Source organism: Mesoplodon bidens (genome assembly GCF_964165515.1).
Source record: "Mesoplodon bidens genome assembly, chromosome: 2".
NCBI lineage: Eukaryota > Metazoa > Chordata > Mammalia > Artiodactyla > Ziphiidae > Mesoplodon > Mesoplodon bidens.
The window spans coordinates 143,008,902-143,036,788 of NC_138177.1; the positions used below are offsets into that span (position 1 = coordinate 143,008,902).

A 27,887-nucleotide genomic window follows, 5' to 3' on the forward strand; every position below is an offset into this window, starting at 1 on the left:
TTTCTAGAAAATTGTCCATTTCTTCTAGAATGTCCAATTTGGCATATAACTGTTCATAGTATTCTCTTATGATTTTTTATATCTCTGTGGTGTTGCTTATTTCTCCTCTTTAATTTCTTATTTTGTTCATTTGGTTCTTCTTTCCTTTTCTCTTGACAACCTTGGCTAAAGGTTTAACAATTTTGTTTATCTTTTCAAAAGATAAACATTGGTTTCATTGATCTTTTCTATTGTTCTTTTGGTCTCTATTTTATTTACTTCCTCTCTGATCTTTATTATTTACTTTCTTCTGCTAACTTTGGGCTTTGTTCATTCTTCTAATTGCTTCGGATGGTAGGTTAGGTTGTTTATTTGAGGTTTTTGTTCTTTCTTGAGGAAGATCTATATCACTATAAACTTCCCTCTTAGAACTGCTTCTGCTGCATTCCATAGATTTTGGAAAGTTGTGGTTCCATTTTTATTTCCATTTTCATTTGTCTTGAGGTATTTTCTTATTTCCCCTTCCATTTCTTCATTGACACATTGGTTTTTTTAGTAGCATGTTGTTTGGTCATCACGTTTGTTCTTTTCCCATTCTTCTTTCTGTAATTGATTTCTAGTTTCATAGTGTTGTGGTTGGAAAAAATGCATGACATTAATTTCTATCCCCTTAAAGTTGCTTAGACTTGTTTTATGGTCTAGCATGTGATCAATCCTGGACAACACTCCATGTGCACTTGAAGAGAACGTGTATTCTGGGTTTTTTTCGGATGGAATGTCCTGTAGATATCTATTAAGTCCAACTGGTCTAATGTGACATTTAACACTACTGTTCCCTTATTGGTTTTCTGTCTGAATGATCTAGTGATGCAAGTGGGGTGTTAAAGTCCCCCACTATTATTGTAATTTGTCCATTTCTCCTTTTAGGTCTGTTAATATTTGCTTTATATACTTACATGTTCCTGTATTAAGTGCACATATGTTAATGAGTATTATATCCTCTTCTGGTATTGGTCCCTTTATTATTATATAATGCCCTTCTTTGTTTTCTATTATAGATTTTGTTTCAAAGACTGTTTTATCTGATTTGAGTATTGCTACCCCTGCTTTTTCATCATTTGCATTTGTATGAAATACCTTTTTTAAAAAACTGAAGTATAGTTGATTTACAATGTTGTGTTAGTTTCTGGTGTTCAGCAAAGTGATTCAGTTATACTTATACATATTCTTTTCCATTGTGATTTATTACAGGATATTGAATATAGTTCCCTGTGCTATATGGTAGGACCTCATTTATCTATTCTATATACAGTAACTTGTATCTGCTAATCCCAAACTCCTAATTTATCCCTCCCCCACCTTTCCCCTTTGGTAACCTAAGTTTGTTTTCTATGCCTGTGAGTCTGTTTCTGTTTTGAAAATAAGTTCATTTGTATCATATTTTAGATTCCACATATAAGTGAAATCATATGGTATGTGTCCTTCTCTTTCTGACTTACTTCAACTTAGCATGATAATCTCTAGGTCCATCCATGTTGCTGCAAATGGCATTATTACATTCTTCTTTATGACTGAGTAATATTCCACTGTGTGTATATGTGTGTGTGTGTGTGGGGGGCATATCTTCTTTATCCACTCATCTGTCGATGGACATTTAGGTTGCTTCCATGTCTTGACTATTGTAAATAGTGCTGCTGTGAACACTGGAGTGCATGTATCTTTTCAGATTAGTTTTCTCTGGATATATGCCCAGGAATGGGACTGCTGGATCATATGGCAACTCTATTTTTAGTTTTTTAAGGAACCTCCATACTGTTTTCCATAGTGGCTGCATGAATTTACATTCCCACCAACAGTGTAGGAGGGTTCCCTCTTCTCCACACCCTCTCCAGCATTTGTTATTTGTAGACTTTTTAATGGTGGCCATTCTGACCAGTGTGAGGTGATACCACATTGTAGTTTTGATGTGCATTTCTCTAATGTTGAACATCTTTTTGTATGAAATATCTTTTTCCATCCCCTTACTTTCAGTCTGTGTGTCTTTAGCTCTGACATGAGTCTCTTGTAAGCAGCATATAGAAAGGTCTTGTTTTTTTTAATCCAATCAGCCACTCTATGTCTTTTGATTGGAGCATTTAATCCATTGACATTTAAAGTGATTATTGATAGATATGTACTTATTACCATTTTGTTAATTGTTTTCTGATTGCTTTTGTAGGTCTTCTCAGTTCATCTTCTTTTAGTTTCTTCCCTTGTGTTTTAATGGTTTTTCTTTAGTGGTATGAATGTGTTCCTTTCTCTATAGTTTTTGTATATCTATTGTAGGTTTTTGACTTGTGATTCCCATAGGGTTCATACGTGTTGATCTTTAACTATGTCTACTTATTTTAAACAGATAGTCCTTTAAGTGCAAACAAATTCTAAAAAATCTACATTTTGTGTTTCTGATGTCATATTTTACAGCTTCATGTTTATCCCTTCACTGTTTATTTTATAGTTGATTCTATAATTTTTTGTCTTTTAATCTTTGTACTTGTATATTTAAGTGGTTGATCCTCAGCCTTTACTATATATTTGCCTTTAATAGTGGATTTTTCCCTTCCTACAGATTTATTTTTTACTTCTTGTTGTAGCCTTGTCTCTTCCACTTACAAAAGACCTTTTAACATTTCTTTTAGGTAGGTTTAGTATTGATGGACTCATTGTTTATGCTTGTCTGAGCTGTTTTTCTGTCTGTCAAGTCTAAATGATAATCTTGCTTGTAGAGTATCCTTGGTTGCAGGTTTTTCCCTTTCAGCACTTTAAATATATAATACCACTCCCTTCTGGCCTGCAAGGTATCTGCAGAAAAATCAGAATTCTAAAGGCCTTTAGAATCCTCTCTTTAACTTTTGCCATTTTAATTATGATATGTCTTGGTGTGGGTCTGTTTGCGTTCATCTTGTTTGGGACCCTCTGTGCTTCCTGTGCCTGGATATGTTTCCTTCTTCAGGTTCAGGAAGTTTTCAGCCATAATTTTATCAAATACAATTTTGAACCCTTTCTCTTCTCCTGGGATCCCTATAATGTGAATGTTGGTAAGTTTGATATTGTCCTAGAGGTCCCTAAAACTGTTCTCTTTAAAATTTTGTTTTTCTTTTACTGTTCTGGTTGGGGGATTTCCATTATTCTATATTCCAAATCACTTATGCATTCTTCTACATCACCTACTCTGCTGTTAATTCCTTCGAGTGCGTTTTTCATTTCAATTATAGTATTATTCAGTTCTGACTGGTTCTTTTAAATATTTTCTAGTTCCTTGTTAAAATTCTTACTGTGTTCATCTATTATTTTCCCTAATTCAGTTAGCATTCTTATTACTAATGCTTTGAACTCTTGATCTGGTAAATTATTTATTTCTGTTTCATTAGTTGTTTTTTCAGGAGTTTTCTCTTGTTCTTTCAACTGAAACAAATTCCTCTGTCTTCTCATTTTGCTTAACTTTCTCTGTCTCTATGAAATTAGGTGGCACAGTTATCTATTCTGGTCTTGAAGGGCTGTCCTTGTATGAGTGTCCTTATACAGTGCATGTGCCAAGTGGCTTCGGTGGGAGTGCTGGATCTGACACAAGCACAAACCATCTCTTCCCCCAGGGTGTGTTGGCAGCTATCACCCTGGTACAAAGTGGGGTTGGAGGTGGAGTGGCTAGTCAGAGAGCCAGGTGTGGGCTGGGGCTTCTCCTCTGCTCGGTAGCCATCAACACCCTATTTGGGGTGCAGTGAGGTCCCAGGTTGCTGGAGCAGAATCCCTGAGGGCCAGGTCCAAGCTGTCTCAGTTCCCTCTAAGTGTGTGATCTCCCACTCGCAGCACCAGTTCCCTTGCTCCAGAGGGGAGCAGTACTAGAGCAAGAAGGGCTGGAGTGGGTGCTCAGCATGGGTTGCAATGCGGGCTATGGTAGTCCTGGTCCCAGTCAGAGTCCTAGAGTGCTTCAGATGCATTGCCTCCATAAACACCAGCAATGGCTGCCCCCACCCCATTCAGATGCCTTTCTGGGTCCACGTTGGCTCTGTCCCTCACAACCATGCACTCCCCTTGGCTGCAGCAGCCCTTGCCCTAGTGTGGAACTGTGTCATGGAGCAACTGGGGATGAAAAGGGCACTCAGCTCAGGCTGGGGTGCATGCTGCAGTGGTTGTGGGAAACCAGCCAGAGTTCTATGCAGCTTTAATCTCCTTCCTCCACCTTTTTTCAGGAGTAGCAAGTGTGTGCATGCACTTCATAATCAGAGTCTTACAACCCTCCTGTTAGTCCCACTGGTTTTCAAAGCAGCTAAGGTGCTCATCTTCTCAGTGTCAGACCTCAAGGCTAGGGTGCCCAATATGTGGCTTGAACAGCTCTCTCCCCAGGGAGGATCTCTGAGCCTATGTAATCCCTCTCCTTTTCTGTGTCTCCTTCTAGGGACACAGGTTGACCTGATCGCTTCTCTTCCCTTCCTACCCGATTTTGTGGATCTGTCTTAGAGCCTGGTTGTACAAGAATCTTTAGGGCAGTTTCCAGTTAGTTTTCAGTGAGAATTGCTCCACATGTTGATGCATTGGTGATATATTTGTTGGGGGTGATGGGCAGTGAGCTCCATGTCCTCCTACTCTGCCACCTTTCTTGTACCCTGTGTGTTTTCACTATTTATCTAATCAATCTGATTAGAAATTTGATTTTATTGATCTCAAGAACTTTTAGTTTCATTTTTAAAACTGTTTCTCTGCCTTCTATTTTGTGAATTGCTGGTCCTTATTATTTCCTTTCTTCTGCTTGCTTTGTGTTTCATTTGCTCTTCTTTTTCTAATTTCCTAAGGTAGAAGAGTAGGTCAATGATTTCAGATGTCTTTTTTCTCTAATATAGAAGTTTAATGTTATCAATTTCTTCCTAATCACTGCTTTAGCTGCATCCCACAAATTCTGATATGCCATGTTTTCATTTTCAGTCAGCTCAAAATGTTTTCTAATTTTTCTTTAGGTTTCTTCTTTGACCCATTGGTTATTGAGAAGTGTGTATTTTATTCAAGTTTTCTATATCCTTGATGATTTTCTGTCTACTTCTATCAATTATTGATATAGGGGGTTATTGAAATCTCATAATATACTTGTGGCTTCATCCTTGTAGTTCTATTTATCTATATTTGTCCTTATAGTTCTAACAGTTGTTGCTTCATGCATTTTGAAGCACTGTTATTAGATGCACAAATGTTTAGGATTGTTGTACCCTTTTTAAAATTTATTTATTTATTGCTGTACGCAGGCCTCTCACTGTTGTGGCCTCTCCCATTGCAGAGCACAGGCTCCGGACGCGCAGGCTCAGCGGCCATGGCTCACGGGCCCAGCCGCTCCGTGGCATGTGGGATCTTCCCGGACCGGGACACGAACCGGCGTCCCCTGCATCGGCAGGCGGACTCTCAACCACTGCGCCACCAGGGAAGCCCTGTTGTACCCTTTTGATGAATTGATCCCTTTATAGTTATGAAATGTGCCTCCTTATCCCTGGTAATATTGTTTATTCTGAAATACATTTTGATATTACTCTATCCACTCAAGCTTTCTTTTGATTAGTATTACTGTAGTATATCTTTTCCCATCCATTTACTTTTAAACGATCTGTATCCTCATATTTCAAGTGGTTTTCTTATTCACAGCATATAGCTGAATCTTTCTTGTTTATCAATCTAACAATTTCTCCTTTTTAATTGAGGGTGCTTAGGTCATTTATAATTAATGTGATTATTAATATGGCTGGATTTAAATCTAGCATCTTCCCATTTATTTCCTATTGTTATATCTCCTCTTTGTTCTCCTTTTCTTCTTTTTCAGCCTTCTTTATATAATTCCAGTTTATTTTTGTTGGCTTATTAGCTATACCTCTCCATTTAAATTTTTCTAGTGGTTGCTTTTAGATTTTTATTCTACATTTTTACTTATCAATCTACTTTCAAGTAATATTATGCCACATCCCATGTCATATAGAAACTTTACATCTGTATACTTCTATTTCCCCTTTCCTGGAAATACCCTTTGTTACTATGTAAGTTATAAACTCCACAAAACATTGTTGTTAGCTTTGCTTTAAACAATTATATTTTAAAGAGTTTTTACATTTACCTATATATTTAACCATTTCTGCTGCTCTTCATTACTTTGTGTGGTTCCAGATTTCCATTATTTGGTATTCTCCATGAAGAACTTCCTTTAACATTTCTTGTGGAATAGGTGGCTGGTAATATATTCTTTTAGCTCTTATATTTCTGAAACAGCATTTTGCTTTTCATTTTTGAAACATATTTTTTCTGGGTATAAAATATAGGTTAACAGGTTATCTATTTCAGTATACTTTAAAGAGTTTGTACACTGTCTTGCGGATTGAACTGTTTTGATGAGAAGTCTGTTGTCATTCTTATACTCATTCCTCAGTATATAATGTGGATTTTTTTCTCTAGCTGCTTTTAAGATTCTTCTCTTTACCTCTGGTGTTAAGCAATTTGATTATGATGATTATAATGTTCCTTAATGTAGTTTTCATCCTGTTTCCCGCAAGTGGAGTTCATTGAGCTTTTTGAATCTATGTGATTATACTTCTCATTAAATTTATAAAATTTTTGATCACTGATTCTTCAAATATCTTTCCTGTCAACCCACTTCTCTCCTTTGGGGACTTCAATTACAGAGTTAGGCCATCCAACACTTCCCACATCTCAATCATGTGCCGTTCATTTAATTTTACAGCCTTTTCTCTTTGTGTTTCATTTTGGATAGTTCTATTGCTGTTTTAAGTTTATTAAATTTTTTCAGCAGTGTCTGATCTGCCATTAATCTCATCCAGTGTATTTTTCATCTCATTGTCATTTTTGCTTCTTGAAGCTTGATTTGAGTCTTTTTTATATTTTCTGTGTCTTTCCTTAACATGTACGTGCCTTGATCTTGTTGAAGCTTTATTTTAAGCTTGTTAGGTAGGATCAGAGCAGCCTAAATTTATGGATAACTTTGATCCTTAGGAATTATTTGTCCCTATCTTACTCTAGCTCATAAGAATACAAATTATTCCTGGACCTTTGAGAAATGTTCTCTCTGCTCCTTTCCAGTGTTTTTCTCACATACATGCACTGATTAGTAATCAGCTGAAGACACAATTGGAATCTCCTGCAGCTCTCCAGAGTTCTTTTATTTCCATAATCTGTCTTGTAAATTCTAGCCATCATGCTCTCCCTACACTGTCTTCAATGCAGGGAGACCTCTAGGCTCAGTTTAGGTTCCTCCCCTAACTGCACTATGGCCTGGAAACTCCAGACAGTAAAGTAGGGTAATCATAGGGCTCACCTTCTCTGCCCCATTGTCCTTTGTATTTCCCCCCACATATTTTGTCTCGATGTTTAGCTATTTACAGTGGACTGCTATGTTAGTGTGCTAGTGCTGCTATAAGAAAGTACTGCAAACTGGTGGCTTAAACAATAGAAATTTTTTGTCTCACAATTCTGGAGGCTAGAAGTCCAAAATTAAGATGTCAGCAGAGCTGGTTCCATTTGAGGGCTGTAAAAGGAAAGATTTGTTCCAGACCTCTCTCCTTGACTTGCAGAGTCAAGGACTTGACTTGACTTCCATCTTCTCCCTATGTCTCTTCATATCACCTTCTCTTTATGCATATCTATGTCCAAATTTCCCCTTCTTATAAGTCATACTAGATTAGGGCTTTACCTCTGTAAAGACCCTATAACAGCCCTATAATCAGATGTAATCATTAAACTGATGTCTATGAAAATCGGTTTAGTATAGTGTTTAAGAGTAGGGACACTGGAATTAGAGTATCTGGGTTTGATTCTAGCTCCAACACTTGCTCGCTCTGTGCCTTAATTTCCTCATCTGTAAAAAGGTAATTACCCTACTCATTTCACAGAGATAGTGTGAAGATACATATATGCTTAGAATAGTACCTGATATATAATATACCCTCAATAGATGTTAGTTAACACAATGATCAAAATAATCTCATCATAAGAACATGAGTAGCGTTACCTAGACCAACAGAGATCTTGCATGGCCTTGATGAAGGAGATTAGAAAATTTAAATACAATGACTACTTCATTTATTAAAATTACTACTTCAGAAATATTATCTTCTAGCTTTCTAAGCTTTAAGTCTTTCCTTATATGGAAAAAAAATGTTGCCTGCCATTTCAGTAAACAAAGAATGTTGCCTGCCATTCTGGTAAACAACAAATATTGCCTATCATCAAGTCATCAGCCACTGCACCTGCCACCAACAGTGCACCCTTAGGGTAAATCAGGATGGAGAAAAACAGGATACTGGCCCTAGAGAGTTAAGATGCCTGTCTAAAGAATAATTTCAGTGAGCCCTGACTCTTGCATTTTCCTATACATAGAAAAGCACTAAGATCATTAACTTGAGACGTCTGGTTTTTTTATGATTAGCAGTACTCTTTTGATGTTCAACTACATGTTTTGTTTTGTTTTTTCCCAGCAAAAACTCCTATATATCCTGGCTCCTCCCTTACCTCTTTGGAACAGCTCCTCAGAGCTATCTGAGAGGCTGTATCCTGGGCTACAGTCCTCAATAAGGCCACTGTATAAAACATAATTCTGAACATTTACGCTGTGCTTTTCTTTTTTTTTTCAGTTGACACTTAGAGGCTCCCTCTCTCCACACTTTACATATAGCTGCCAAAACTCAGTTTTCTAAAATTCTACTTTGGTTAATTCACTTTCCTGCTTTAGAACCTGTAAAATCTCTACAAATTATCATATTAGAGTCTAGACTCCTTTGTGTGGTTTCTGAAAGCCTCTGAATATCCAACAGTCTCTTTGTACAACTTCATTTCCCAGTCGCCTTTAGCCTCTTCTTCACTAGGCAGGTTGATATCTCCCATCCTCCCTACCAGACATGCCCATTCCTGGTGCTTTCCTGCCTTTTGTTTAGGCTGGTATCTATCCCTCTTTTCACTTATTTTCCACCCTTCACTTTATAGTGCCTACACATCCTTCACTGTCCATTTCAAATCTTTCCTTCATTTACATTTACATGAATGTTTATAAACATCTACATGGAATGTGCTGCTCTGGCTGTTAGGGATTCAGGCTCATTTAGACATAAAGCAAATTCATGACTGCTTCATTTATCAGAGCTCTCCCTTCTTTGAATCTTTAATAAACTTCCAATAAGTTTCAGCACTTATTTCCACATTACTTTATCTTTTAGTTATTTTTATATTATTTATATATCTATATTTTGTTTTTATATTGTTTATATTTTATTTCTGTTTCATGTCTTCATTCAATATATATTTCTTGTGCAATTACTCTATACTAGATAGACTGCTAATGATACAGTGGTAAACAAGGCAGACACAGTCCCTCATGGAACTAAAAGTCTAGTAGAGAAAATAGACACTGAATAAGGAATTACAAATGTAGTGAGTATTACACATAGAATGTGTGTTATTAAATGAAAGCCTATCTGAAATAAATATGTGGAAAAATGAAAGCCTATCTGAGAAAATGCCATTTAAACTGAAACCTGAAAATTGAGTATGGGTTATGCAAATGAAGAGTAGGGGAAGTGCAACAATAAGAAAATAGCTTGTGCAAAGGCTATAAACAAAAGAAAACATAGTTCAGGGAGTGATAAGAAAAACTAAAGGTACAAATAAAGAAAAATGAATGAGAGAAAAAGTGGAATATTGTGGTGATTAAATGAAATAATGTATAAGAAATTACTTTTTCAACTATTAGACAAAGACAATTCAACTGTCCAAGATCATGAGAAATAAAATTACACTGAGTTAAAACAAAAATTGAATTAGAAGGGAAGTCGGTCTACTAAATCAAGTAAGAAAAATAAGTGATATATAATTGGTAAACTTTATTGAAAATTAAATGTAATAAATGACAAGAAATACAGTTACTGTTTTTGAACAAAGATTTCTGAACCTGCACAACCATAAACCTAGGAGGCAGAATTCAGATAAAGACAGATAATATGAATGGCAGTTGTCATGAATGTCCTCAGTCAAGTACTGAAATAATTATGGGGGCCTCATAGCTTTTACAAATATACTTGTATAAACAGATCTAATTACCAAACACAAAGTACCATCTTGCAAACACCAAGGATAGCAATGTATGTTATCCACTTGGAGCTGACATCTGATCATCTCACTTCTGGACAATAAGCTCCCAGAAGGCAAGCAAAATGTCTGATTCATCTTTGTATCATATCATGGAATATATTTAATAGACGTTTGTGAAATAGATAATAACACTTCAAATATGGGAAATAAAACAAGTTTTCAAAGCACAGCCACCTTTAAAAACTATTTAGGGCGTAAATTACATAAAAATAGTTGTCTTTAAAGATCTGACTCTAGTTTAGCATGGTTCCAAGGTAGGACTATCTAATAGCTAATTGTATCCCAGGAAAAATTAAGCACACATTCTAACTACTATTTTCTAGTGTCCTGAAAAAAGCCATCAGACAGAAAGCCACAGGGTAAATGTTTTCTTCAAATAGGTCATTCCCACATAGTAATACTGAGCCCTGAGCTTAAAAGTCCAGTAAAACATTTCTGTGATTTTAAGTGTATATCAAGTATAAAATGTTTATTGAATGTACAAATGAGTAAGTGAATAAATGGCTGCATGAGAAAGGAAAAAATAAAGGAAGAAAAGGAAGAAAGAGAAGGAGGGAAGAAGTTATTTTATACCAAGATATGGTGGAAGAAGTAACTGTGGAGTTATCACCTTGTCTAATAAAACAACAAATTTTAACATTATATCAAACTAAGTTTTAAATTTTCTATTTTAAATCACAATGATTACTATCCAACACTTTAGAACCCATTTTAAGAAATTTTTAAATTCAAGTACTACTTCACATGGCAATTAGGCAAGAACACTTATTACATAATTGTTATGTGTAGTATGCACAATTTCATTTTAGTTACAATACAGCTTTAACTAATTTTAGTTAAAATACAGCTTAATTCAAAATGCAATCATTTGCTTTCAAAAACTTATTTAAAAATAATTTTGGGACTTATAGGTGAGCTATGATTAAACATTAAGTATAGTTAAAAGTAATACGTACTTATAGAAAGAGGGAAAAATAAAAGATCCCACCACTAATAAATATTATAAAGTTAATTTTATACCTCAAAAAGCAAATCTGTCTCTGACTGTCGGCATCAAAAGGTCAAAACACAACAAATGACACAAGCAAAGACTAAATAAATCACAAATTTAACATTTTGTCTTTCTGTTATAGAATTCCCTATCACTGATCTAAGTCATATAATATTATGAACTGATTTCACTGTCGATTAACTAAAAATTTACATGTAATCATGTATTTCTCATCTTCATTTATGACATTCAATTATGAAAAATTCATGGGAAATCTTACCTCATTGTATCTGTTGCTGGGAATTTTGATGCTGGTTTTCCGAACTTCCATATCAACCACCAAACCTTGAACTACTGGCAATGTATACTGGTAATTTCTAAAGTCCTGGGCAAAAGCAGATTGAAGTGGAAGAAAGAATTCATCAATGGCAGGATTTAATTTATAGTAATAAAATTAGCATAAATAAAAAGAATGTCAAAATTAAAAGATCTCATTCATTTAAATAATAAGAAAATGTATAATGAAAGCCCCATTGTGTATATTCTACTCTCTGATTAGTCTGTAAACTCTTACAAAGAAGCAGACGAAAAAGTTTCATATACCCTTTATATACAATATTAAACAAATATTTGAATGTTTATCCCTCTTTTGTCACCACCTAACATTTTCTGTATTTATTTAACTATCTCCTCCCTCTAAGGTAAGCTCCAATAGGGTAGGGATGCTCACTTGTTTTGTTCTTGTTATATCCCAAATGCCTGGAACATCCTAGGGACTAAATGAATACCTGTAGAGTAAAACATGCACGCATATATACTCCATATCTAGTGTGGCTGAAGCAAAATGAGCAAGAATGGTAGGAGTTGAGGTCAAAGTGATAGCACGCAGCTAGATTTCATAGGGTCTGGTAGGTCACCACAAGGACCTTTGCCTTAACTCTGAGAAGGCTTTTTACCTATTTTAATGGATCTCTCTTTCTCTGTAAAGAATAGATGGAAAGGGAACAAGAAGAGAAGAAGGGATATCAGATAAGCATAGTAAAAATAATCCAGGCAAAAGACAGTGATAACTTGAAACAAGATGTTAACAGTTCGAAAGATGGTGAGAAGTCATCAAACTCTAGATATATTTTGAAGGGAAAAAGGACAATATTTGCCCTTAGGTTGGATGTGGAATGTGAAAAAAAAAAAAAGAGAGATGATTCTGAATTTCATGGCCTGGGCAAGTTGAAAACAGGAACTGCCATTTACTGAGATGTAGAATATGATGGGAAGGGGAAGTCAGAAGACTGCAGGAGAAGAACCAAGAAAGAATGGTGTCCTGGAAGCTAAGAAAAGAAAATGTGTAGATATTAGTAAGTTGCTGGATGGAACTGTGTGAAAATTATCTTTTGATTGCTTCTATTCACTCAGGGAAATTGGGCTAAGCCATCAGCTGAAACTGAGGAAAGGAGAGGAGGCACTGGAAATTTGAGAAGAGATCACATGCAAATAGTCATCTAGGGGAGTAGGAATGTATTATGGACCAGGAAGGATTGCCAGGTAGGTCCAAGAGCTTCCTTAATGATATTGGTCATGAATCTAAAATGAGACCGGTGAGTATGCTACTCTTTTTGTCTTCACTCATATTTAAGCTTGGATGTAAGTTAAGAATGAAGGAAGAATTAGATCCAACCAGGTATAATCAATTGACTTTTGATAAAGGTGCAAAGGTAAGTAAATGACAAATGATACTGAAATGACTGGACATAGAAATGGGAAAAAAAAGAACTTCAAACAATGTCTAAGAATCATAAAGATTAACTAAAAATGGATCACTGACCTAAATATAAAACATAAAACTACAAACTTTTTAGAAGAAAACATGGAGGAAAATGTTTGTGATATAAGTTTCAGTCAGTAAGTTCTTAGATATGATATAAAAAGAACACTCCGTAAAAAAATTAATAACTGGACTTCAACAAAATTAAAAACTTTTGTTCTGTGAAAGACACTGTTAAGAGAATGAAAAGATAAATTACAGACTGGGAGAAAATATTTTTAAATGATACAAATCTACCAAAGGACTTACATTCAGAATAGATGAAATATTCTCAATACTCAACAATAAGAAAACAACAACCATATTTTTAAAATATGAACAGTTTAAAAAATTTGAACATTCACTGAAGATATAAAGAAGACAAAATAAGCAAATGAAAGATGCTCTAAATCATTCATCACAGGAAATATACAAGGTAAAATCACAAAAATTAAAACCACTAGACTCCTATTAGAATGGCAAAAATTAAAAACCAGAAAGGAGAAATAATAAGTGCTGGCCAAAAAAAAAGGATCCTTATACCTGATGAATGCAAAATACTGCAGGCATTTTGGAAAACAATTTCAGTTCCTTATAATGTTAAACATACAATATGGCTCAACTATCCCACTCCCAGAGAAATGAAAACTAAATATTCACACAAAACTTAATACATGGACGTTTATAGCAGCTTTATTCCCAGTCGTCAGAAACTAGAAACCCAGTTATGCATCAACAGGTGAATGAATAAACTGTAGTTCATACATACAATACAACACTACTCAGCAATAAAAATGAATGACCTATTGATACTGAAGGGTACCAAAATATACTACCCCTAAATATGCCTCTTGTTAATCAGTCTTTGGCCAGTCTAATTTAGAGGGCCCCAGCTGAAGAACCTGAGATGAGTAGAAGAAAAAGATTTTATTTCCTTCCCAATAATACATATAACAACACAGATTAATCTCAAATGCATTATGATAAGTAAAAGAAGCGAGATTAAGAAGGCTACATGCTGTATAATTTCCATTATAGGACAGTCTAAAAAAACTAAAACTATAGGGACAAAGGATCAATGGTTACCAGATATAACAGGTGCACCAGCAAATTTTCTGGTGATGGAACTGTTCTGTATCTTGCTTGTGACAGTGGTAGTAACATAACCGTATACATTGTCAAAACTCTTGGAATGTACTCCAAAAAAGGTGGATTTTACTATACATAAATTAAAAAAAATTTTTTTAACAAAGAGGTAGATTTAATCAGGGTTTACATTTTGCCAGGCTACCACAACACAGGGTAAAAGCGAAAAAAGAACTAGAATTATGTAAAAAAGTGATCTTAATGATGAAACCATGGAATCTTAATGTAGATAAACAGAAAAGCTGGAGGAGTGAGAAACAGTGAAAAGGTGTTGAAATCAATAGGTTGTAAATCCTGGTAAACTAGGGAGAAAGTGATGATGTAGAGTGAGATGCTTCAGCAGACAATCCAATAAATATTTGTAAAAATGAATTGAGATAGGCCATAAAAACCTTAGGCTGCTGTTGCTTGATTACAGGATAAATACCTCCTTTTCATTCCAAAATAGATTACAATCTGAAAGAAAAACTATCTTGTCAAAAATGTGACTAAAAACTAAAGTTACCAAGGAGGGACAAAGGGATGGGGGTTGGAATAGAAGAATAGAGAGAGAGATCTTATAGATTAAAATATAATTTAAAAAATTTCACTTCTGGCCAAGATGGAGAAAAGGGGACTGGATTAGCCTTCTGCCTTAAACGACCAAAATTCACACAAAACACATGGAACAATGATTTCCAAGACACCAAATTTCAGACAACAAAGGACAGTGGTCCTTGAGAGAGAGGAAACAAACAAGATGAGCTCTATGATTGCCCAGGTTATGCTTTAGGAGAGTTTCCAAGCTCAGATGCAGGAAGCGGGAACCCAGGCAGAGGCTGGCAGACTTCCTGAGTTGAGGAGACAAAACTGAAAGTTGAGAAAAAAATCAAGGTAGTTAAGAGTTCACAGGACAGAGAGGAGAAAACTGCAGAGCGAGAACTCCAAAGGTTCACAGAGGGTCCCATCAGAACAGCAGTGTTCTGATTAGCAAATGTGTGTGAGGAAACTTCTCGAGGCTAGTGAAAGAAATGCCTGAAATGATTATTGGGAGCATTATCTGTTACACAGGTCTGGGAATAGTGCCTATTCCCAAAACCCAAATAGAAAAAGCTCATAATTCATGGGCACTGGGTAAAGTATTACTGTATAATAAAGAATTTGGCTGACCTCTGCCTCTGGTTCCTGGGAGGTAACCTCTAAACCCATGGAATTTCCTGAGTGATATGAGTGCCTTTGTTATTCCTGGTGGACTCTGAGAGTCTATGTCAGTTTGATGACACTGATGCTAAAAGGATAACTCGGGGTGGCGGCTGGCCATTTCAGAAACATCAACCACGTGATGAGAGGCTGGGGCTCTGAGGCACGTGATATCAGCCTAACTTCTGCCGAGTGCCGAAGTGGGGCTGGAGACTGAGTTCAATCACACAGCCAGTGATTCAATCAATCAGGCCTTGTAGGGAAACTCCAATAAAAACTCAGGACACAGATGCTTAGGAGCTCATTCCATATGTATTGTTACACATCAATGTATGTGGAAAGTGACATGAAGACAAGAAGCTTCTTGTTTGGGACCCTCCCAGACCTTGCACTATGTGTCTCTTCTATGGGCTGCTCCTGATTTATATCTCCTTTGTTATAATAAAACTGTATCATAAGTACAGTTGACCCCTGAATAACATGGGGGTTGGGGTGTCAAACCCTGCACAGTCGGAAATCCATGTATAACATTACATTCAGCTCTCTGAAGTGCAGTTCTGTATCTGCAGATTCAGCTAACCATGGACTGTGTAGTACATATTTATTGAAAAAAATCCACATATAAGTGGATCTGAGCAGTTCATGCCCATGTTGTTTAAGGGTCAACTGCATAGTACTTTGCTGAGTTCTGTGAATCATTCTAGTGAATTATCAACCCTGATGGGTTAGTGGGATCTCCCACACTTGTATCTAGTTAGTCAGAACCGTGGGAGGTCTGAGGACCCCTGAACTTGCAGCTAGCATCTGAAGTAATGGCAGTCTTGTGAAGGACTGTGCTTAATCTGTGAAGCTTGGCTTAATTCCAGACAACACCAAAAGTCATTACAAATATAGCTGAGCTCTGAACAATGTGGGGGTTAGGGGCACTGACCCCCTCTGTGCAGTCAAAAATCCATGTATAAATTATAGTTAGCCCTCCATATCCATGGTTCTGCATTGGAAGATTTAACCAAGAATGGCTCGTGTAGTACTGTAGTATTTACTGTTGAAAAAAAATCCACGTATAAGTGGACCCTCACGGTTCAAACCAGCGTTGTTCAAGGGTCAGCTGTACTCAGAAGGGTTTTGCCTTAGTAGTGGGGAATAATCAGCCCTATACTAAACAAGACTTTGGTTCCACCTTACAAATCTTAAAAGCAAGACTCAAAAGGATCAACCTATTTTTTAGATAAATTAACTATGTTATTCGTAACCAAACTCAAGAATTCTTATAGGAACATAAAAACACCTGGCATCCAGCAAGGCAAAATCACAATATCTGTCATCCAATAAAAAACTTTAAAAATACCAAGGATGCAAAGAAGCAGGAAAATACAACTCAAAATGCTGGGGGTGGGGGGGAATCAATCAATGGCAACTGAGTCAGAACTGAAACACATGTTAGAATTACCAAACAAGGACATTATAATCCTTATTATAATTATAGTCCAGATGTTTAAAAAGTACAGGCACAGAAGATATAGAAAAAGACCCAAGTCAAACTTCTAGAGATGAAAATTACAATGGCTGAAATTACAGGAAAAAAGAAAAAGGATAGAATCAATGGCAGCTTAAGTACTGCAAAATAAAAGATTACTACAATGAGGTATCACCTCACCCCAGTCAGAATGGCCATCATCAAAAAATCTACAAACAATAAACGTTGGAGAGGGTGTGGAGAAAAGGGAACCCTCTTGCACGGTTGGTGGGAATGTGAATTGGTACAGCCACTATGTGGAACAGTATGAAGGTTCCTTAAAAAACTAAAAATAGAACTACCATATGACCCAGCAATCCACTACTGGGCATATACCCTGAGAAAACCATAATTCAAAACCCGTCATGTACCACAATGTTCACTGCAGCTCCATTTACAATAGCCAGGACATGGAAGCAACCTAAGTGTCCATCGACAGAAGAATGGATAAAGAAGATGTGGCACATATATACAATGGAATATTATTCAGCCATAAAAAAGAAACGAAATTGAGTTATTTGTAGTGAGGCGGATGGACCTCAAGTCTGTCATACAGAGTGAAGTAAGTCAGAAAGAGAAAAACAAATACTGTATGCTAACACATATATATGGAATCTAAAAAAAAATGGTTCTGAAGAACCTAGGGGCAGGACAGAAATAAAGATGCAGACATAGAGAATGGACTTGAGGACACAGGGAGGGGGAAGGGTAAACTGGGACGAAGTGAGTGGCATGGACATATATACACTACCAAATGTAAAATAGATAGCTAGTGGGAAGCAGCCACATAGCACAGGGAGATCAGCTCCGTGCTTTGTGACTACCTAGAGGGGTGCAATGGGGAGGGTGGGAGGGAGATGCAAAAGGGAGGAGATATGGGGATATATATATGTACATGTATAGCTGATTCACTTTGTTATGAAAGAGAAACTAACACATCATTGTAAAGCAATTATACTCCAATAAAGATGTTTAAAAAAATTAAAAAGTTCTAACTCAGAAAAAAATAAATAAAAATAAAAGATTAGTGAACTTGAGGACACAGCAATAAAAAAAAACCTGTCCAAAATGAAACACACAGAGGAAAAAAAACACTGAAAAAGAAATAAAGAGAGCATTAGTGGGCTTCCCTGGTGGTGCAGTGGTTGAGAATCTGCCTGCCAATGCAGGGGACACGGGTTCGAGCCCTGGTCTGGGAAGATCCCACATGCCGCAGAGCAACTAGGCCCGTGAGCCACAATTACTGAGCCTGCGTATCTGGAGCCTGTGCTCCACAACAAGAGAGGCCGCGATAGTGAGAGGCCCGCGCACTGCGATGAAGAGTGGCCCCACTTGCCGCAACTAGAGAAAGCCCTCGCACAGAAACGAAAACCCAACATAGCCATAAATAATTTAAAAAATAAAAAAAAAGAGAGCATTAGTGAGCTGTGAAACAATTTCAAGCAGGCTAATAAGTCTATTAACAATGGAGTCCCTGAAGGAGAGGAGGAGTGGACAGAAAAATTATTTGATGAAAACTATAAACCCACAGATCTAGGAAGCTCAGAAAACCCCAGTACAAGAAACATGGAAAAAAACTATACCAAGGCACATAATCAAATGGCTCAAAGACAGTGATAAAAAGAAAAATTTCAAAGCAAAGAGAGAAGGATAAAACATTATGTAGACAGGAACAAAGGAGGGTAAACATATTTCTCATCTGAAAATATGCAAACTGGAAGGCAATAGAGCAAATCTTTAAAATTCTCAAAGAATTAAACTGTCAGCCTAGAATTCTACATCCAGCAAGAGTATCTTTCAAATACAAAGGACATTGTTAGAAATACAGATGCTAAAAGAATTCACCACCAGCCAATCTACACTATAAGAAACATTACAGGAAATCTTTCAGGTAGAAGGACAATGACACCAGGTGGAAATACAGATTTATACAAAGGAATGAAAAGCACTGGAAATGGCAACTACATGGGTAAACCTACAAGAAGCTTTCTTATTGTTTACATCTCTTTAAAAGATAACTGGAACTACAACTACAATCGCATGACAGAGTGAGGAAATAAACAAGTCCCCCAAAAGCAACTAAACTGTTGGGTAGATTTATTAAAAAAAAAAAAAAACCCATTTCAGTGCCCTGGAATTAGACCAAAGATATATAATACACTGAGATGTGTTCATTCATAAAAACTACTGAACTTTAAGTAAGAATAGAGTTGAATCTGTGATTTTCTTGCCTGGGGCTGCCTTTAGCCCTGTTCATAGTTCAGCCAGGGCAAGGTAGTTTGTGAAAACAATAAGCTTTGCTGCTTGAAGGATCTTGCTTGATTTGGAGTGTCTCAGTTAAAGTGTGAAAAGGACTAGTGGCTCTGTTAGTCTGAGGTTGCCAGCCTATTTGGAGCAAGTAATGAGCAGGCAGACTAGCCAGAGATTTAACAAGAAGTTCTGGGAATGAGACAGACATAGGGAACTTCATAAACTCTCCAAATACCCAGGACTGACCTTAGTCTGTGCACATGTGCAGCAGTGACCTTAATGGGCCCAAGACAACCAACATTCTTGGTCAACAGGGTTAGAGCCCGTGCATGTGCAGAGGAGACATGAGCGAGTCCAGCAGAAAAGAAAAGAATGATGTTTGAATCCCAGTCCACGCAGATCCATCAAGAAAGTATACATGCCTTATTGGCTAGAGGTATTTGAACACAATCTCTGACCAATCTTTGGCAAAACAGTAAGCTACACAGACACAGGGGACACCACCAGGATGCCAGGCTTAAAATTAAAACAAGACATAATGCTGGGTGCTTTAAGTATAACTGCTCCTCACAATAATCCTGCAAGGTCACTTAGTTAGTGTATAACCAAGAGCCAGAATCCTGTACTATTTCATTCCAAACCTCCATATACTTTCCAAAGAATATACATGTTCTGTTCTTTTCCTATAGTAAATCTTCACCTACATGAAGCAGCAGGGTATTAACAAAATAATAAAATCCTTCTCTTCCTTCTCACACAAACCCCAGTAAGGAAAAAGAAAATAAAAATTCCCAACTTACTGCAAGAAGATTCATGATGGTATGCCCCGTCTCTCCAAACAATGGCTTCCGAAATCTGACACTGAACAGTGGGCAAGGATAAACTATGGAAATGAGAAATGATCAGACTAAATTTGGCAGCTTAAAATTTTGGTAAAAGAGACATCATGTTTCATAGAGTTCTCAAAATATAATTGTAATGACTCATTAGAGCATAAAATTTAGGGCTCAGAAAGTATTCACCATAACAGCATCACAGACAAATTCGGAGCCTTCTACAAACCACACCAGTCTCTTGATGCAGCTGTTTCAAAAATGAACTACATGTCTTAAGAAGCACTCTTTTCCAAACTGGATTAATATATTCCAGGAAACAAGTATCTCCTGATTCCTCTGTGCTCAGGAAGTCTAAAAGAGTTCACTCTTACACATTTCTGACTCAGGACCCTCCTTAGACAAGCCAAACACCAGGTGATCCTATTAGCTGGCTCACTCCTCGAACTTTACGGTTTCAACTGCCTGTACAACACAGGAAAATACAAATGTTTTTCCTCTGCACACAATCCTTTCCTTTCCCTACTTCATTTAGCTGATTCATATGCTTCTTTCACAGTTCAATCCAGAGGTACCTTGGTCCTTCATTCTTGGTGAAGTTAGAGCACATCTTTGAACTCCCAAAGAACTCTGTTAACTTTGAACATGTGTTTTGACATAATATACTACTATAATCATGATTTCTATGTCTTCCTTACAAAGGTTCCCAAGAGCCTATAACCACGTCTCAGCCATTTCTGAATTCCGGATTTATTACCCATGGTAGGCCTTTATTAAATTCTTGTTGAATGAATGAATAAATAAGTGAAAGACTGAAGGTGACCTGCTGAAAACATGTAATACACTGTTTTATGTTTTATAAAATAATTTTTAATGATCTCATTTGATCCTCTTAATAATACCATGCAATACAAAAGGCAAGTATTATTATTTCCAGTTGCAAAGGAAACTGACAATCAGACAACCTGAATGACTTTACCCAAAGTTACAGAGTTAAGAACTTTATTCAAGTGGTCTGATTCCTAGACCAGGGCAACGTTGATTAGGAAAAGATATAAAGTTTAAAATAAAGTTTGCATGGGACGTCCCTGGTGGTCCAGTGGTTAAGAATCTGCCTTCCAACACAGGGGATGCAGGTTCGATCCCTGGTCAGGGAACTAAGATCCCACATGCTGCAGGGCAACTAAGCCCGCGTGCTGCAAGTACTGAGCCTGCATGCCTCAACTACAGAGCCCACACGCTCTGGAGCCCATGTGCCACAACTACCGAGCCCGCGTGCCTCAACTACAGAGCCCACACGCTCTGGAGCCCATGTGCCACAACTACCGAGCCCGCGCACTCTGCAGCCTGCTCGCCACAACTAGAGAGAAGCCTGTGTGCTGCAAAGAAAGATCCCGCGTGCCGCAACTAAAGACACAACACAGCCATAAATAAATAAATAAATAAAATAATAATAAAATAAAGCTTGCATTTAGGCCTTAATATCTTTAAAAACGATCACAGCTTAGTTGCACTGCTATGGCCATGGGCAAGGAGGTTCTTTTGTTGCTTACTTCACCAGCTGAGAGTGATCTCTATACCACTAGCTTCCAGTATCTGTTACATTATATGAAATATAATTTGTCATAACTATTTTCTAACCAAGTGACAAAAAATATACTTACCATATATAGACACTATAAAAAGTAAAGTTATTTGTTAAGCTGATATTCATTTTTTTCTGAAGATGATCATGTATCTATCAATTAACCTATAAAACCAGTAAGTTTACAAGGCAATAATGTTATTTTGAGTTCTTCTCATTATAGCCAAAATAAGTACAGACACTGGCCAAATTTAGCTTAGCTATTTCAAAAGAATACTTCCGTTTAATTGCATCACTATGGGGCTCTCAGAATATCTCAAGTCTGTTTAGTCATTACGTCTTGGTCATATGGCTTAGAAGAGGGTATTTTATACTTACGTCGATATTCGGCTCCAAGTCTCAACATTAGTCGGATGGGAAACACTTTAGCCCAAGGAGTTTCCCATTTCTGGATGAGAATCCCAAACAAGTAAGGTGGGGTTGGGAGTACTAGGTCTTGCAGTGACTGGTAAGTAGATGTCACATATAAGAATCCGCCATGTTCTTTACTGCCAAGGAAACTCTGACTGAAGAAGGAATGTCCCAAGTTGCCTACAACATTCCCTAAAACAAAAAAGTTCATTAATTACCATCAATAAATCAATCATATTTTTAATAATCATTATTATCAGCACTGGGCCAGACACTACCAAACAATAATTCCCAACCTTTCCCTATGAAAGACACATATTTATAAAGTTGTTTTTAAATAAATGGCATTTATTAAATGAAAATTTGTTTTCCAATTTTATCAGGGCTTCTGGTGAGCATAAAATACCTTGTATTATCACACTCTAGTTTGTCTGGCTAAAAGCCAAAAATATTGATGCCTTCCTTTAGACTAAACTTACTGTATGAATTACTTTAGAGGTCTCAGTATAAAAATTATTGCCTCAAATGTCACACACAAAAAGTTAAGATCAGGTACCTGCTCTCACAGAGCTTACAATCCCATTGAGTAAATAAATTCAATTCATGAACATAACGAATTAAGACATTAAGTACAGCTATATATGAGATATTAAGGGAAGAAAATTTATGGAGAAAGTAGTAACACAGACAGGATTTATTCTATTTTTGGTTGAGACAAATATGAAACATAAACAACTTAGGGTTTATTTAAATTCATATTAGGCAGGTTTTTTTGTTTTTTAGTTGCAAATGCTCTTAACTAAGCACTTTCTAAATCAAATATTTTCTGAATGAAACAGCGACAAATCACCCTTCATTAAGGAGACATTTTCCTCAGTTTAGAACTACAAAAGAACTTCATGACAAGAGCTGTTCAATAATGTGACAGCAGATTTGTTCACTTGACGTGTGCAAGCTTCCTTTGATACCTCTGAAAGAAATAACAGCAAATACAGAAATCGCCACCAGAGAAGTTAATGCTTACTTTCCTTGATAAATAGAGTCTATTTGCAGAACAGTTCAATGATGGAACATAGAATCCTTGAGTGAAGTGCAAGCTATGCTGACAGTAGGGACCATAAGTGAAGGGAACACCTCCCCACAAAACCCAGAAACTTTATGACTGAAAGCCATGTTCACCTGCACATCATCATCTGCCAAATACATTTAGGGGTAGTACGCTTGCCCCAGGATTAACAAAATCTGGGGGACCTCCCTGGCGGTCCAGTGGTTAAGACTCCATGCTTCCAATGCAGGGGGCCTGGGTTTGATCCCTGATTGGGGAACTAGGATCCTGCATGCCACCTGGCACAGCCAAAAAACAAATTAATTAATTAAATTTAAAAATAAAAAATAAATGAGAACCTAGGGGGAAAAAAACCCCCAAATCTGGCTTTACATTTAAGCTGCTGGGCTAGATCTATAAAAACAAAATAACCCCCATATCAAGGAAGTAGTATGTTATTTTGAAAAAATTCAGATTTTGGAGTCTCAGAGACATGGGTTTGAACACTAGTTCCATCATTTACTATTATGACACTGGGGGCAAGTTACTTGACTTCTGTGAGCCTCAACATCTGTGACAACAGGGGAAGATTATACTAAGTTTCAGACCTGATGTGAATAAGTGATAGAATATATGTAAAATGCCAAGCAGCACCTTGCACAGTTTGTTCTCAAAAAATGTTAACTATTACTTTTATAATGCAAATATACATATAATGAATAATCAACCAAACATTATACAACTTTCTTTGCTTTATCAAAGGTTTTAGAGTAAGGTTTTTATAAATTTTCATCTTTTCACTTGAGTTGGGGTGTGGGGAGAGAATGGGAAACAAAAGAGAAGATTTTTTTCCCTCCACAATGGAGACTACACCACAGGAGTCCTCTAAAGCTCTAATGACAGCATAATGTTTATCTTTCCCAAGAATGCCCTAGTGAATACAGCTCAGAGGTGAAAACTGTGTTAAGCTTGGTACTCAAAGCATTCATTCATTATTCCTTTGGGATCTCCCTATAAGAGACTGGAATCTATTACTGGTTATTTTTCCACAGATAATAATAACTTTTCTGCTTCTACCACCTAAAAACCCTCCTCCCTACCCAATCACACTCAGATTCTTCATTATGTCCCTTTATATTATAAAATATATCTTTTATTATTTAAGCATTTTCTTTCTTAAAAATTGAAAAATAAATTGATAGATCTCTATCAATTCTAATGAATAATTTAGTTTAGATTGCCATTTATCACCTCATCTAAAAATAAGTAACATTCCATGGGTATAGATATCAACTAAAATAAAATACTGGGTATGAGAATTTGACCAAAAAAAGCTTTCACTTGAAGACTTAAACTGAGGCTCCAACATTAAAAAGAATTCCAAAAGAAAGCAATGTTGGGAGTGAAAGAGAAGTAATATTCAAAGAGAGATTAACTAAGAATTTTCCAAATTAAAGAAATGTGTTTTCAGATCAAAAGTACACTTTAAGTACAAAAATTAGCTTAAAAATATTCTAAATACATTTTTGTCTAAGTTAATTCTTAGGCTGAGATAAACTTTCACATTAAAAAAATGAAAGATCAGGGACTTCCCTGGTGGTCCAGTGGGTAAGACTCCACGCTCCCAATGCAGGGGGCCCGGGTTCCATCCCTGGACAGGGGACTAGATCTCACATGCGTGCCGCAACTAAGAGTTCGCATGCCGCAAATGAGAAGTCCGTGTACCGCAACTAAGAGTCCACATGCTGCAGCTAAGAAGTCCGCACGCCAGCAACTAAAAGATCCCGCGTGCCACAACCAAGACCCAGTGCAGCCAAAATAAATAAATAGGTAGGTAAATAGATAAATAAATAAATATTTTTTAAAAATGAAAGATCGGGGCTTCCCTGGTGGTGCAGTGATTGAGAGTCTGCCTGCCGATGAAGGGGACACAGGTTCGTGCCCCGGTCCAGGAAGATCCCACATGCTGCGGAGTGGCTAGGCCCGTGAGCTATGGCCACTGAGCCTGTGCGTCCGGAGCCGGGAGAGGCCACAACAGGGAGAGGCCCGCATACCGCAATAAATAAATAAATAAATAAATAAAAATGAAAGATCAAACTTCATTGTGTTTGAGGCCTATAATTTTATTAGTATATTACACATTAATAAAAATAAAATTCAAAGAAGTTGAATGCGATTAACACCATACAAATCAGTAATATAGTGCCTTAAAGTTTACATTGCCTTTTGATAAATCTATACAGGATAAGAAAGAAATTTAAACTAATCAAAAGTGCATCTGGGTTAACCCAGGTGGCTACAATTTAAAGGAAAAAATAAGGAAGACTACAGAATGAGAGTAGGTGACAAAAAGAGATAATAAAAAGAAAAAGATCTTTCAAAGATCTGAAATTATAGAAACTTCCCAAGTGACCTGCTTGAGTGACCCATGGTATTTTTTTCTCAGGGACCAGAGACACACTGGGTCTCAGAAACACTCTTAAGCTGATCTAAATAGTATTTTCCCTTGTCTCCAAGTCCCAGTGGGAACAGGAAGTCAGGAATAATAAGCACAGCATTTTTATTAACAGAAGTGTTCTCTCAGGGCTCCTTTCCTCCAGGTGCTTTTCCGCCAAATGACAAAAAAAGCTTGCTAGTGACATCACCCCAACTGATTTACTCCCCAACTCACAGTTTTTAAATTAAGCCTCTCCAACGTGCCAGACCATTTGTTCTAAAGGCTGGTATACAGAGTTGACCCAGACAGATAAAACTCTTGCCCTCATAGAGCTTATATCCTAATGAAGGAAGACAAACAACTTCAGTTAGTAAAGTTAGTGATAAATGTTTTGAAGAAAATAAAACAAGGAAGGTAATGTGAATGATTGACAGGGGCAGAGGAGAGAATACTTCTTTAGCCATGAAAGTCAGGGAAAATCCTCAGAGAAAGAAACATTTGAGAACAGACCTGAATGAAGAGAAGAAATCAGCCAGTAAAGCTCTGAAAAGAACAGCACTCCAGGTCAGGCAGGAGTAAATTCAAAAGTCATAAATCAGAAATGAGTGTGACAGGTTCAAAAGTCACAAAGATGATCAATGTAGCTAAAGCAAACTAAGGACTATTAGAGATAAGGTCAAAGAGACCTTTAAGGACTAGATCATATAGGACCTTTATAAAATTGGAGTTTATTCTAATTGCAGTGGGAAGACAATGGAAGGTTTAAGGCAGCTTTAATTGTGCCATCATATTCATCACCATGTTACTAGGCTACACAAATGTGCTCTCAATTCATAAGGATTAGATTTAGGACACCCAAGAAATAGTTGAGAGAAGATAAACAAGTCCGCAAATGTAAAATTCTGAATAATTTAAAGGGAACAAAAAGCTGTTTTCAAATGTAGAAATGATCTAACCTACAAGGTTAATATTTATGTTCTGTGCTTATAATTGTCTTCTTGCTTTGTTCTGAAGTTAAATCTAAAAGTTGAAAATCAGTAACAGTGTAAACCTTATTATACCCTTAATAATTATATAATTATTATAATTGATTATTAAATATTAATCAATTCACATTAACATTTCTCTTAAATTAGATATCTTCTTGAAGAGAGAAATATTAAACTGGAAGAATTCACTGAACAACGTACCCAGGATCCAGCACAAAAAAGCAAAGAGAAAAATTATACAAAAGAGCAGTTAAGAGATACTGAAGACTGATTTCAGAGGCCCCAACATCAAAAAAAGGTTTCCAAAAATAGACAACATTGGGAATAAAAGAGTAGTAACACTGAAAGAGATAATAATTAAGAATTTTCCAAAGTAAAGAAAGAAATGTTTTCAGATCAAAAGTACACCTTTAGTACTCAGTAGTAAAAATAAAAATAAATCCACATATGTGTACACATATAGACCCATGGAATAGAGTCCAGAAAGAAACCCATGCATATAAGGTAAACTAATATTCAAAAACAGGACCAAGGTAATTCAATGGCAAAAGTACAGTCTTTTTAACAAATGGCCCTGGAACAACTGAATATCTATCTCTAAGCAGGAAAAAATCAAAAACAAAATGCACAAAAAAATTCCAAAAACAAAACTTTGAGAACAAAACTTCAAGCCTTACCTCATTCTCAGTACAAAAATTAACTCCAAATTAATCATAGATCTATACGTAAAAGCTATAACTATACAACTTCCAGAAAAATACAGGTGAAATTTTTTTTTTTTTTTTTGAGGTACGCGGGCCTCTCACTGTTGTGGCCTCTCCCGTTGCGGAGCACAGGCTCCAGACGCACAGGCTCAGTGGCCATGGCTCACGGGCCCAGCCGCTCCGTGGCATGTGGGATCCTTCCGGACCGGGGCACGAACCCATGTCCCCTGCGTCGGCAGGCGGACTCTCAACCACTGTGCCACCAGGGAGGCCCCAGGTGAAAATTTTTGTGACCTTGGGTTAAGGCAAAGATTTTTTAGGAAACTGAAGATAAACTATAAAAGAAAAACTGATAAATTGGACTTCTATCAAATATTAAAGCTTCTACTCTTTGAGAGATAGTTAAGAAAATGAAAAACATAAGTCATAGACTGGAACATAATATCTGCAAAATGTACTATCTGATAAAAGACTTGTATCCAAAATTTATGAAGTACCAATAACTCATTAAGAAAACAACCCAATTTTTAAATGGGCAAAAAAAAGAGCTACAGATGGCAAATAAGCATATGAAAAGATGCTCAATAACATTAGTTATTAAGGAAATGCATATTAAAACCACAAAGAGATACCACTAAACACTCATTAGAAAGGTTTTTTTTTTTTAAACGAGTATCAAGTGGTGGCAAGGATCCAGAACAATTGGAACTTTTCATACATTGCAGGTGAATGGATAAACAAATTGTGGTACATACATCCATTCAACCATATGGATGAATCTCAAAAGCACTGCGTTAAGTGAAATAAGCCAAACACAACAGTGAGATTCCATTTATATAACCTTCTGGAAAATGCAA

General features: G+C 36.6%; 1 protein-coding gene across 1 annotated transcript in view; it reads right to left on the bottom strand.

Annotated features, from left to right (window-relative positions):
* The window catches only part of ZFYVE9 (zinc finger FYVE-type containing 9), a 192,883-nt gene that overhangs the window by 30,851 nt on the left and 134,145 nt on the right, over positions 1–27,887 (bottom strand). Inside the window, exons 11-13 of the mRNA XM_081258501.1 lie at positions 21,823–22,047; positions 19,827–19,909; positions 11,415–11,519 (exon numbers count right to left, since the gene is read on the bottom strand). Of these exons, the coding sequence (XP_081114627.1) occupies positions 11,415–11,519; positions 19,827–19,909; positions 21,823–22,047 (413 nt within the window). The remainder of the gene's footprint in view (positions 1–11,414; positions 11,520–19,826; positions 19,910–21,822; positions 22,048–27,887) is intronic.